Source organism: Temnothorax curvispinosus, unplaced genomic scaffold, assembly GCF_003070985.1.
Source record: "Temnothorax curvispinosus isolate PA1 unplaced genomic scaffold, ASM307098v1 QBEX01011355.1, whole genome shotgun sequence".
NCBI lineage: Eukaryota > Metazoa > Arthropoda > Insecta > Hymenoptera > Formicidae > Temnothorax > Temnothorax curvispinosus.
The window spans coordinates 27,987-40,667 of NW_020221135.1; the positions used below are offsets into that span (position 1 = coordinate 27,987).

The 12,681-nt window shown below is 34.3% G+C and overlaps 1 protein-coding gene across 3 annotated transcripts in view; it reads left to right on the forward strand.

The window, feature by feature from the left end:
• The first annotated feature begins 3,037 nt into the window (after positions 1 to 3,037).
• LOC112461408 (microtubule-associated protein futsch) overlaps positions 3,038 to 12,681 on the forward strand; it is a 22,481-nt gene continuing 12,837 nt past the window's right edge. For 2 of the 3 annotated variants that reach the window (XM_025026644.1, XM_025026645.1), the window contains exons 1-10: positions 3,384 to 3,790; positions 4,014 to 4,149; positions 4,265 to 4,531; positions 4,747 to 4,997; positions 5,162 to 5,333; positions 5,429 to 5,731; positions 5,804 to 6,463; positions 6,552 to 6,992; positions 7,602 to 7,726; positions 11,164 to 11,480. In XM_025026644.1, the coding sequence (XP_024882412.1) occupies positions 4,023 to 4,149; positions 4,265 to 4,531; positions 4,747 to 4,997; positions 5,162 to 5,333; positions 5,429 to 5,731; positions 5,804 to 6,463; positions 6,552 to 6,992; positions 7,602 to 7,726; positions 11,164 to 11,480 (2,663 nt within the window). In that variant the 5' untranslated portion in view covers positions 3,384 to 3,790; positions 4,014 to 4,022. Of the gene's footprint in view, positions 3,269 to 3,383; positions 3,791 to 4,013; positions 4,150 to 4,264; positions 4,532 to 4,746; positions 4,998 to 5,161; positions 5,334 to 5,428; positions 5,732 to 5,803; positions 6,464 to 6,551; positions 6,993 to 7,601; positions 7,727 to 11,163; positions 11,481 to 12,681 lie in introns of those variants that run through there. The other variant, XM_025026643.1, reaches the window with a different exon arrangement.

Consider the following 12,681-nt stretch of genomic DNA (forward strand, 5'->3'; position numbering starts at 1 on the left):
TATATATATATATATATATATATATATATATATATAGAATATTGTACAATCTAATCGCCATTTTAAGAATAAAATTAATATCTTTTGTTGAGGCAAAGCGAATAATTCATTGAAGTCAAATATTTGTACATACTCTCTGTGAATTCAAATTGCAGCACACAACTAGAGTGAAAACCATGAAAACAAACCTTTCTTTTAATATAAAAATTGTCGTGTGCGATTAACATTTTTGCTACAGAAATCTCATTTAGCAATGCATCGAAAAAACAAAGAAATATAAAAATAAATATAAAAAAAAATAAAAATAAGAGATAAAAAGGGAAACGTGTACGTGAATATATTATGTCTCTTTTTAATTTATGTAAATCGTTACATGTATAATGTGACCTCGCCGTTGACGATCCGGCCACGGTAACAGAAAGAGATGCTAATTTAATTACACCACCATTTAATTATACGTAATTAAATGACTTAATTTTCGCCTCTTCTTTTGGCAATTAGCTATTTTTATAGCATTTTGGAAGGTCATTGACCAATCATCGATCAAATGCGATAAGTCTATTTCTATTAAAATATTAGTGTATTGTAACAATGTTACAAGTTATAGCCGCAGACTTTTAGAGTATGTACTATATATTGACATTAAAAATTTTTTAAACAATCTTTTCTTCGGTTTCTTCTACCCCTATTTTATGTATAAATTTTTTTAAATTTCGTTGATTAGAGGCAACTTTATACGCAATCAAAGGTTCATATACGAATTTACGAAAACAAAGCTTCCTCTATGAGGAAGCAATAATTTAACGCGAACACCTTGTTACGGCTGTGTACCCTATCATTATTTACGTTTGATCAACCATGATCTCTTGTTGGACGGAGTATACATACATACATAAATTTTCATATAAAAGAAGAAAATCACGAAAAACGCATGTTTCACAAATAGACAAATTTAGCCTAAAAATTTTTAATTGAGGCATGTGCAATCTTGTCATTACGACGCGGTTTAAAAAATGCATCCAGTGGTAAGTAAGACTGGTATATACGGAAAGAACGGTTTTGCTAAAGTATCTAAAAATTTAGCTAAATACTAAAAATAATTTTGTTACACCATAAAAGCATGATAATAATGCTGTAAAAATATTCTGACATTCTAGCAACCAGCTTGAGCGTTCTACAATAATAATTTTGATAGTTCAAAAAAATTATTTTTAGATCTGTATTTAAGTAAATTTTTAGATACTTTAGCAAAATTGTTTTTTCCTTTTGTAACAATTTTTGCATCTTTCGAAAAGTTGTTCCTATGCAGAAGAATAGTGACATTGTGATATGTAATACTTTTTATATGTAAAAACTATTTTTCATTATTATAAAGTTATCTATAAAAGGGTAAATTTTTAATTTTACAAATTATAATTTTATAATTTTATAAATTTGTAATTTTATCAAACTGTAATTTATTTTATATACTTATTTTTATTTATGTTTAATTTGTACATTACTATTTTACTTTATATACTTTACATAATTTATTTTATGAAAATCTATCCGGGAATTTTCTGCGTACGCGAACTTTGCGAGAAAGTTATTGTTTCACTTGGAAAAAAAGACTTTGAGACTGTGAGAGAGTATGATATATTCACAAATATTTATCGACCAATCGAGAAATTAATTGAGCGCGAAAATTCTATCACACGATCAGATAGATATTAAATAATTATTGAAGAAATTAACATTTTGTAATTTAACATTTAATATTAATAGTAATTTAAATATTTATTTCATTATAAAAAAGGCCTCTCTTGCGTATATGTAAAGAAATGCTCTTTATCATGTAATATATATTTTTAAAAATATATTAAAGATACCGGCTTCAAATTCGAAAGAAGGGGAGACAGCAGTTAGATGGCAGGAATTACAACAGAGGGCCAAGACCCAAAAGCAGCATGAAGCTGAGGAACACGCTCAGATGTTACGGAAAGAGCGTCTAATGCGCGAGATTGAGCTCAGTACTTTAAATACAATGCGTTACCGGACGTTATGGTGGGAGATGATGATGAGGATCAAAATTCCGCAGATCGCCGAAGACGTGGAGATTGCGTGGCGTAATTTTGACCGCACTCTCGATATCAAGGACTACAGGTCATCATATGTGTTACATTAAATTGAATTGGCTAATCGCGGCAATAAACTAGTTTGTTTAGTGCATTCTCAGAGTTTCACATCGCAACTGAATAAAATTTGAATACTGGTTAAAGAAATATTTTATCCTTGAACGGATTTTCCTTTAGTATCGATTACTTCACTGTGTACATACATTGCACCTGTAGTATTTTTTGGATTAGATTCCGATAACCCGATAAGCCTTAATTTGACGATGGTTTCTGGTAGTACTTTTAATGCTGAACAAAAAATTATGTAGGTCTTATAGGGCTAACTGCTCTGGTTTTCGAGATATACAGTGTTAAAGTTGGTAAAACTTTAGATTAAGGGCGACCTCACCGATTTCAATGACCTTGGCTGCGGTCCACTTGACGCTACAAATTCTTTGGAGCGTCCTTCTTCTCTTTCTTTCTTCATTGAAAGAAAAGAGAAGAGGAATGCTTCGAAGCATTTGTAGCGTCAAGTTGACCGCAGCCCTTGATATACGAGGTGTGATCAAAAAGTTCGTAAAAAAAATTTTTTTCTGCCGACGTGGCAATACTGTAGGCTTCTATGGTGGTTGGGCATCTAAGGGGAAGCCTTAAGGCTCAGTCACAATGAGAGGAATAAGAAATAAGATAAAGGAATTAGGAATAAGGCACATTGCATCTCACTTTAATGTACGTGTACTGAAGTGAGATGCAACATTCCCTTATTCCTTATTCCTTTATCTTATTCCTTATTCCTCTCATTGTGACTGAGCCCTTACGTGCAATGGCTAGGGCCTATGACTACTTAAGACCAAGACAGTCTTGAACGTCTTGAATACGGGCCTGTGATTCAGCTGGTTGCGCAATGCGCGACGCGCAATGTATGTTAACGTGCATATAGCAGCATATAGGCACATAATATAGGTGCCAGAGTGTGTGTGCGAAATCCGTGTATTCTAATCGTAATCGGCCGCCGATTCGCGGAGAACGGATTGGAACGGATGGTGCGATGAATCGTTGAAACGGATATCACGAGTGACCGAGCGGAAGGCTCTGTGTAAGGGAATCATTCGTATCGTCGTCATCATCATCGAGAGCTCATTCACGTCGGACGAATCGACGTGAGAAGCTAGCGGGTAAGCAGCAATAGGACGGCGATATCGACGACAACGACGAGCGATGATGTCGCGCTACCCAACGCAGGCACAAACAAAATGGCCGCTCACTCGGCGGTATTCGGTTTGGCGGTACCGTTGTTTACTCGTCAGGGAGACGTTTCGACGCGAAGCGCGGCGCGCTTATTGATTCCTCGCTACCGCACGTGTCATTAACTCCGTTGTCTCGGCGACGCGCGACGTGTAGCCACGTATGACGCTCCGCTCCGTCAGCGGTATTTCTATTCACCGACGTTTCGTTTCCGCTTCTTTTTTGTGACGCGGACGAACGGTATCGTTGTGGTGCTGGGGGTCGCTCGTCGCTCATCGTCGTCGCGACGACGGCGTAGACTTTGATGCGGGAACGCGACGCCTGTCCGTCGACGTGGCTGTGCATCGCCCGAAGACGCACGCGACGTCGCAATTCGCGGGATATGCTGCCGATCGACAGTGGGGTCAGCTTCGCGAAACTTCCAGCAATTTCTTGAACAATTTCGCCCCCAGGTAACCATAATCTTAACGCTTTTTATTGAATCGTCAAATACTCCGACTCTTCATTGAGCTCACTTTAAACGGTGGATTTTAATTAGCAAATCTTCGCATTTACCGGTCGATCCAGCAAATCGTGCTCGATTAGTCATTCCGAAATTCGACGAATTATCTATCGCATTGCCGAGCTCTTTATGGGATCAAAAGTTGGTATACAAGTGTAACATATATTTCTCAGGCAAACAGAATGTCCAGCTCGTATGTCATTGAGCCACAGGAAAGTAGCTCTCAGAAGAAGGATGATACGTTAATCATTGTTGTCAACGATGACGGGGTAATATCCGTTGATCAGGCGACTCTACAAAACTTAATAAGTAAGTGATTGCGAGCAAATTGGTAAAATAAAAGACGTGATGACATCTTGTGAAAGATTGATAAAGATGAATAATGTTCAATATGGTAATAAGCGATATTAAATCGCTGTTTCAGTGAATCAATCGAGCGCTAATGTTAGCGTGGTAAGATTAGGACAGGCTGACGCGGATACTGAAAATGGAGATATAACCTTGACAGTAGATCCACCGATATTTGCTCATTCTACAGCAAGCTCGGTAAGCGCCAATGCCAGCACTGACCCAGGTGGGTTGGTAGATCCCTTTATGGAGATGGATCCAGAACAGCTGGAAAGATTAGAAACAGCTCTGCAAAGTGAAGAGGCAAAGCAGATACTTGGAGAAAATGTCACTGCAATGCTTGGTACTTTATATATTATTTTTTTTTGTTAAGGTTCTTTTGCTCTTTTGTTCGAGTTTTATGATTGCAATTATACAAAAAAGTCTTTTGTTTATATTAGCAACTTTTGTAGAATTTTATCAATATAAGTGTGTGCAAAGATTGAGACACCGCGTAAATGCTTTTGTCTGACTTAATAGTTGATTTATGCAACTTCTCTATATACTGATTCTTTTTAGATATGTTATCGATAGAAGAACAACAGAATACAATGCGATATAATATACAGTTGGATCATTGTTATACGAGCAGATTGTCACCTAGCGATCCAATACCAAGGGATCCTCTACCAATCGTTGATGATTTGTCTGAAACCAATGATATACAGTTTATACATCAAACAACCTCTCCTCGAACACCTGTTATGTCACCTATTAATGACATGGACAATGCTGGAGTTAAGAGCAAGAATATTGCGAAGAATATAAATGTAATTGTTATTACATTGTGTGTGTGCGTGTGCGTGTGCGTGTGCGTGCGTGCGTGCGTGCGTGCGTGCGTGTGTGTGTGTGTGTGTGTTGTGTGTGTGTGTGTGGAGTAACATAATATTGTTATTTATGACTAATTGTGTGATATTTAATTGCTGTGTTGTAGATATTACAAAACAAACAGATGAATAGACCCATACGTAAAACGGCTGTATCTACACCTACAAATATAACTGGATCTTCTAGAACTAATACAAACATCCTTGGAACTCCTAAATTTTCAGGGCATTATTCAATGCCGAGGAATATAACAAATGTTCCGCAAGGAACAACTAAATGTATTGTTTCAATAATTATTGTTTTTTAATTATTCGAATATATATTATTTACGTAGAGTATCAAGAGAACGAATTATCATTACATTCATTTACAGTACAAGCCAAAAATAACAAGGAAGAAGAAGATGATGAAATCTCAGAATCATCTTTGGATTCTTCAGAACCAGAACCATCTGATAACGATAGCGATTCAGATTTTGGTCCTCGTAGCTCCAAGAAAAGCACTCCTAGGGCTCGAGGAGGACGAAAAGGTCTTACTACAAGAGGTGGTAGCATGATAGCTGTTCGAAGAAGAGGTCAAAATAAACAACTGGATATGGAGCAGGTGCGACGATTAGACATGGAGATGGCTGCTGCTGTTAATGCAATGAAAACTCCTGAAAAGGATGATAAATTGGGTGCGTAATTAGTTTATTAGAAAATATTTGATTTTGTAGGCAAAGGAAATAACGTGATTTTCAAATTATTAGAACGATTTAGTCCTACTAAGAATAAGAGACAAGTCAAAACACTTGGTGGGAAGAAGAAAGAAGAATCGCCATTTACTGAAATTTCTCCATCTATATCGCAAGAATTGCCACCAGCATATGAGAAACCACTACAAACAATGAATCAAGTGAAAGCAAATTTAATTAATGCCAACATGATTAAGGGTGACATGATATTGACCAAACCTGGTCAAGGAAGAAGCAGTCAGAAGGTTACTTTTATTCAAAAACAAGTTCCGATGAAACCGAGCGAACTCAAGAATATCGGGCTTAAAAAAGCTGTGTTCGTTTCTAAGGAAAAATTCAACCAAGGCGGTACAAAATTTTTTACGACCAAAGATGGGAAATTGCTACAAATACCAATGACGTCCAAAACGGCGAGTCCGAACATGCAGATTTCTCCCGTAAAGGCGATATTGACGCAACAATCCACGGTACAACAACCTGTGACACAGCAACAAAATGTAAACCAAGGTTCGCTGATACAGCAACAATCGAAAACCGTTTTGTCGGTCGGCATGCCGATAAAAATTAAGCCTAGCGATATAAAGAGGGAGAAGAGGAAATCTGACACCAGTATAGAATCAATTTCGAAAGGGGAAGAAAATTCCCCAAAATCTGTAGAAATCAAGACTTTAGATAGTTAGTATTTTCTTTACCTTGTCATTAATTAAGAATTAATTAAAGTGAGCTACATAACATTAAGTTACATTTGAAACATTTGTTACAGGTGCGAAGAAGCCTAAAAGAGATAATCGAAAGGCTCCAGGCTATGTAGCTGATACGTTGGGTCCCGCGCTTTTTTCAACACCGGATATAATTCGACGTGTAGGTTCGAATAGTGACGGAAAGGTTACAGATAACCCTGCAACACCTACGACTCCGTCTACACCTTTTGCAACAGTAATAGCTACGTCTGGATCGTCAACCGGTTCCATTTCCACAGCAGTTTTATTGAATATTGGCATCTCTGCCGATTCAAACGTAGTACAGAATACTTCTAATCTTGCTGAAAAAAAGACAATATTTAATGCTTCTGAACAGTCTGTACAGCCAGAACCACAATTAAACTTCGATAGAGGTAACAGTATAATACCAGGAAGTGAAAACGAACAAAAATCGGAAAGCAAGGCATCATTGACTGAAGAATTACACCCATCTTTAGATACAGGTAAAATTAAATCTTATGTAGAAGAGATCTTGTAATATTGCTTTTCAATGTATTATTTTATTTACAAGTGGTTTTTAAAAAACTCACTTATTATCTCTATTTATATTTTGTGATGTAGAATTTTTTCTGTACCATTATTTATTTCTTTTTATAATTTATTTTTATACATAATGCTAAAATAAACATATTTTAAAACATTTTGTTCTTTTTTTCGTTGAATTCCTTTATTTGCTCATAATCTTATAATTAAAAACATTTTATTGTTTTTATATTATCAAAGTTTATAATGCACTGTATATGATTCTATATGTAATTTGTATTTTACATTTCTATCGTACCTATTCTCGTATCTCTAGTATTAAATACTGCTTCATCAGAGAGAATTATTTAATTCATAGTACTCTATATTCTAAGTTGTTTCCAAGAGTAAGCGGTTTTATCGTCAACTTGTATTTTCTCTAACGATAAAAAGTTATGCGTTAATTTTTTTTCTACATATAATAAGTGCATTCTCCTATTTATAATTTATGAATTTACTCTTATTTTCTTTTATCTTAAAAATTACATTAGAATAATAATTATTAAAAGCATTTTATGCATTTGTTTAAGGTGGGATCGAAGGAGAAGAACATTTATTGGCTACTTTAGAAATGGAAGCCAACAAACACGAAGAAGAACTACTTGCTGAAGCATTATTGTTACAAGAGGAACTTGGAGTCGATTTAGCCGAACATGTAAGTGTATTTGTATAATCTATATATTATTCTAAAATATATTTATGTGAATAATACACATGTCATAAAACAAATCTTTGAATTGTGTAAATCAAAAACAGATAAAAAGTAACTGAATGTACTATGAAACCATTATTATATATTTTTTGTCAATATTTGTTGAATTAATTTATAAATAAATTTTATTTTATTTAACAAAAATATGGTACAAAAATTACAAAATGTTAAATAAATTTTAATATGTTAAAATTTAATATTAAAATTTATTGTAATATTTTGTAATTTTTATATACTTTTAATAATAGATAATAAATAATCATAGATATAATTATAGATAATAAATAAGTTTAGATACCGGATAATATTGGTTTTAGTAAAAGTGATTCAGTAATTATCTATATAGCAGAACTTATTTACAAATCAACCTAATAGTTTTATATTAATTTACAAATTATATATTTTTAGTGTATCATGACATCCTAGTTAGTTCTGTATATTTAACTTTTTTATTGATGATATTTGTACGTGGTTGCTGCGTTTTTTAGATACATTAAATATTGAATAAAAATATTTACTAAATATTTATTAAATATTTTTATATGATAATGTAGTTTTTGTTCTTCTAATTAATTTCTTCACGCAAATGAAAAATCTTTTACACATGGCATGCAATACTCTAATCAGAGAATATGATTAGTAATCTCATTATATTATATACGTTACTAATATATATTACATCTACTACAGGATATCAACATTAAATAAATATAATATTTATCATATATATATATATTTATGACCTATAATAATAATAATGATAATTGTAATTATAATAATTAGTTCTAGGGCAATTTTCTAAAAAGAAAAAAAAAGATTTTCCTGTGGCAATCAGATTGAGTCTATTATACCATCCTGTTTCTAACTGCAGGTTAAGGCACGTTTTCCGTCAAAGGAGAGAGTGCTATAATCTGCAGTTGCTCGTGCTCAAGAAAATCGGAGTCCAGCAACTGACATCTTAGCCTAGTATATGCCGGATATCGGCCAAGGATGTGGAGACTAGTCTCATCATCACCGCATTACCTACAATTGAGCATATACCAGAGATGCAACTTGTGCACATGATAATTGACGGCGCCATGCCCCGCCACAGTTGCATTATCAACCTGGGCTCACTTTTTCCTGATGATCTTGTAGTACTCCCGATCAGGTTCTCACTAGGCAACAAATCTCCTAGTAAAGCTTTATCTTGTCCATATTTGGTCCTAATTTTTGGGCCTTCAAAAATTAAGACTGCTCCCGCAGCCAATCTCTGCTCTCTCTGTCTATTTAAACTGTAGCCAGCTTCTATCTCTGCATCTTTGTCGCTGAGCCAGTTCTCGCTGACTGGTCAGCTGTCTCGTTGCCTTTTACTTTTAAATAATCTAGGATACACACTAAGCAAATATAATTGTTTTGCATTCAGTACGCTCGCATTCTCAAATAATCTTAAACGTGGGCATGGAAACATCTCAAGGCCTTTCAAAGTCGCCTAACTATTCAAATAAATTCTGATAGGCTTGCTCTCTGTGACGTTCCTAATAGTCTTTTCTGACGTTATCAACACTTGTGCGCTAATCGCTACTATCTCCTACTCAAAGATCATGACATTTTTTCCGAATGGAGTGCGTTTTCCTCGCTTCTCTCCGACATTCATAGAAGTTGACTCCGGTGTTTGTTTCAGAATCATTCGTATATCAAATGTTCCGTCTCAAAGCAAGCCTTTTGTGCGAACTCTAGTAGCGGAAGAGAAAGAGGCCTCTCGCAAAGCTTGCGAATGCATTCTCATTCTAGATAGAATTTGATTGAATTTTGAATGCTGTCCACGTTGCCATGTCTTATATATATATATATATATTAGAACCATTATTTTATTATTTTAACCTTTGTTGTGCACACCTCTTCGAAATTACGTATTATGCACAGGGGGTATGTCATACCCCAGTCACTTAAAACGTTTATTACAGACGTAGAATTCGTTATTTTGACTCAAACAAAATTGCTGGCTATTGTTCAAAGCTTCCAAAATAAGGTCTAATAGGTTTCATTAATATTTTGCAACGTAAAAGAATTATAAATGATATGTTAACTAAAAAAACCGAAAAATGGACTTTTCACTAAAAAATGCATAAAAAATTCAATTTTTAATATTTTTTAATAATTTTTGCAGGATTATTTTCTTGAAATACTATGTTGTTAGGATATAAATATTGCACTCTTGGCTTTGGATGCAAAAGATTTATTCGGATAAAGAAAAATAGCCATAAAACGTGGCGTGATTTGGCAGAGAGAAAGGCGCGCGCGGAGATCGACAATCGCATATCGTCGACCTTATCGATTTACATCGAATATATCAAGAACAAAAATGGCCGCTGGCGCCAATTACAAAACCTTATAAATCTAACAGAATACATGAAACATATTTGTATTTATTAGCAACATACTACACTTTCAAGGAAAAATATTAGTTTATAGCGGAGTTGAAAAAAGTATATTTATTTTGCTATATGAAGTCACGCGTTTTTTTTTTTTTAAATGAGAGTATTGAGCAGACTAAAGCCGGGCGGGCAAAACTATGTATAGAATTTTGAAGTGTTATTGCTAGACTACAGGTAGATGGCAGCACAGGTCCCGATTCGCATTGTACGTATTAGAAAAACGCGTTTGAAAATACGCTGGGGTATCTCCTACCCCGGTGCACAACAAAGGTTATTTCAGTTGATCGCTAATGAAATCAATAATTACAACTAAAATATTAAAAATAGAAGTAATTGATTCGAAAATTAAAATTATGATTTATTGTTTGCAGCTTTATATCGGGCAATCATGCGATATCTTAACCCACATTCTATAAACGTGACTGATACTACGTTTACGCAAGTGTTACTTTTGTAGTAAATTACGATAATTCACTCGTTTACACAGTGAATTATTGTAAGTTACTACAAAACCCCGTTTACGCGGAGGAATCATCATAAGTTACTACAGAAGTAACGCTTGCGTAAACATAGTATAAGTTTTTAAGTAATTCACGCTGCGGTGCTTGTAATCATGAGTCACAATTCATAATTATCTTATTTTATTTTACTTTTAATAACAAAAAATTGTAATTAAAACATCATAAATAAAAATTAATTGATTCGAAAGTGAAAATTATGTGATGATATATTGTTTACAGTTTTATAGGTCTGCAATTTTAACTGGCGTTCCATAAGATTAACTGAATTTTGTAACATTGTGCGCGTTATTGTCTTACAAGTATAATAATTATTTTATTATTTTACCTTACTTTATTAACAATAAAGTTTAATGATAAGATATTTGAAAGAGAATTGAAATGAAAATAATTCTTAATGGGCTTACAATTAATTATTTTTAATCGGTTTTGTCTTGCATTGCAGTCTGCACTAGCTGATCCCAGGCCACGAGTAATACCAGAACCATTGGCATCGGATAGCATGCTTTTGCCCACGTTAATACCATCCGAACAAGACTCTAAATCAGCAGAGGTAGTAGCAACGGCACAAACAAATACCTCGAAAGAACCAAGCAAAAAGTCTTCAAAGGATGACAAGGAAACAATTCAAATCATTCGGGGCAATCGCGTGATTAAGTTACCACCTATCGAAGCACCTGCCACTAGAAGTAAACGATTGCAAGCGAAAACTGAGATGCCACAGACGAATCCCGAACCGACGAAGAAAGTAGAGAAGCTTACGTGAGTACACTATATTAATAAATTAAGGATTTGGATGCAATAATAAGTAGTTTTGTATACAATTTGTCACGCAAGAGCGTATGGTTGATTACTCGTACATTATTATCTTAAGATAAGCAATTTTTATATGATTTAATAGATTATTAGATATATCGTATTATTATTTAATGTAAAGTCCAGTCTTTATCATTATCAATTATTTAACAATGTAATTATATAAGTGATGGTCTACAACCTTGCTTTAAAGGGTATTTAAGCTTTAAGCCGTAAGAAATTGACCAATCACAGTCGAATATTCTCCTCAAATTTCATTGTAATTGGTCAATTTCTTACGGCTTAGAGCCTAAATATCCTTTAAAGCAAGGTTGTAGATCAGCACTAATAATGATATCAGAATAATGCACATGAATATATGACAGAGGTAAATATACATTATCAATTATAACAAATAATTTATAATAATAAAATTATTTTATTATTTATATGTAATAACGTTAGTTGATAAAAATGATATAATTACTTGTTATTAATATATTATACTATTTATTATGCAGGGTATCCCAAATTTCCTATGGCAATAAGAGTTAATGGTAAATTCTTGAGATCATTTTGAGATGAAACTCTTAATACCAAAATATCGAGATTATCATAATTTAAAGTTAACCAACTACATTGTCCGAAATTGGTACGTCGTATAATAGTAAAGATATTTTTAAGCATCAATTTTGATATGTTGTATGGTAATGTATTAATTGTAATTCTATACACATTTTTACTACTGTCATGTGCCACACCTAGCGTGCGAGTTTCGGACAATTTTATTAGTCAATTTTATAAACACTTCTCGATTAAAAACTATTATAGCCTTGATATTTTAGTATGAAGCTTTTTATCTCAAAATAATCTCGGATATCTATTATTAACGGTTATCGCGAGAAGTCTGGGACACCTTGTATGTTAAAAATTGATAAATGACGCATTACATATATATATATATATATATATATGTAGTGTGTGTGTGTGTGTGTGTGTGTGTGTGTGTGTGTGTGTGTGTGTGTGTGTGTGTGTGTGTGTGTGTGTGTGTGTGTGTGTGTGCGTGCGTGCGTGCGTGCGTGCGTGCGTGCGTGCGTGCGTGCGTGCGTGCGTGCGTGCGTGCGTGCGTGCGTGCGTGCGTGCGTGCGTGCGTGCGTGCGTGCGTGCG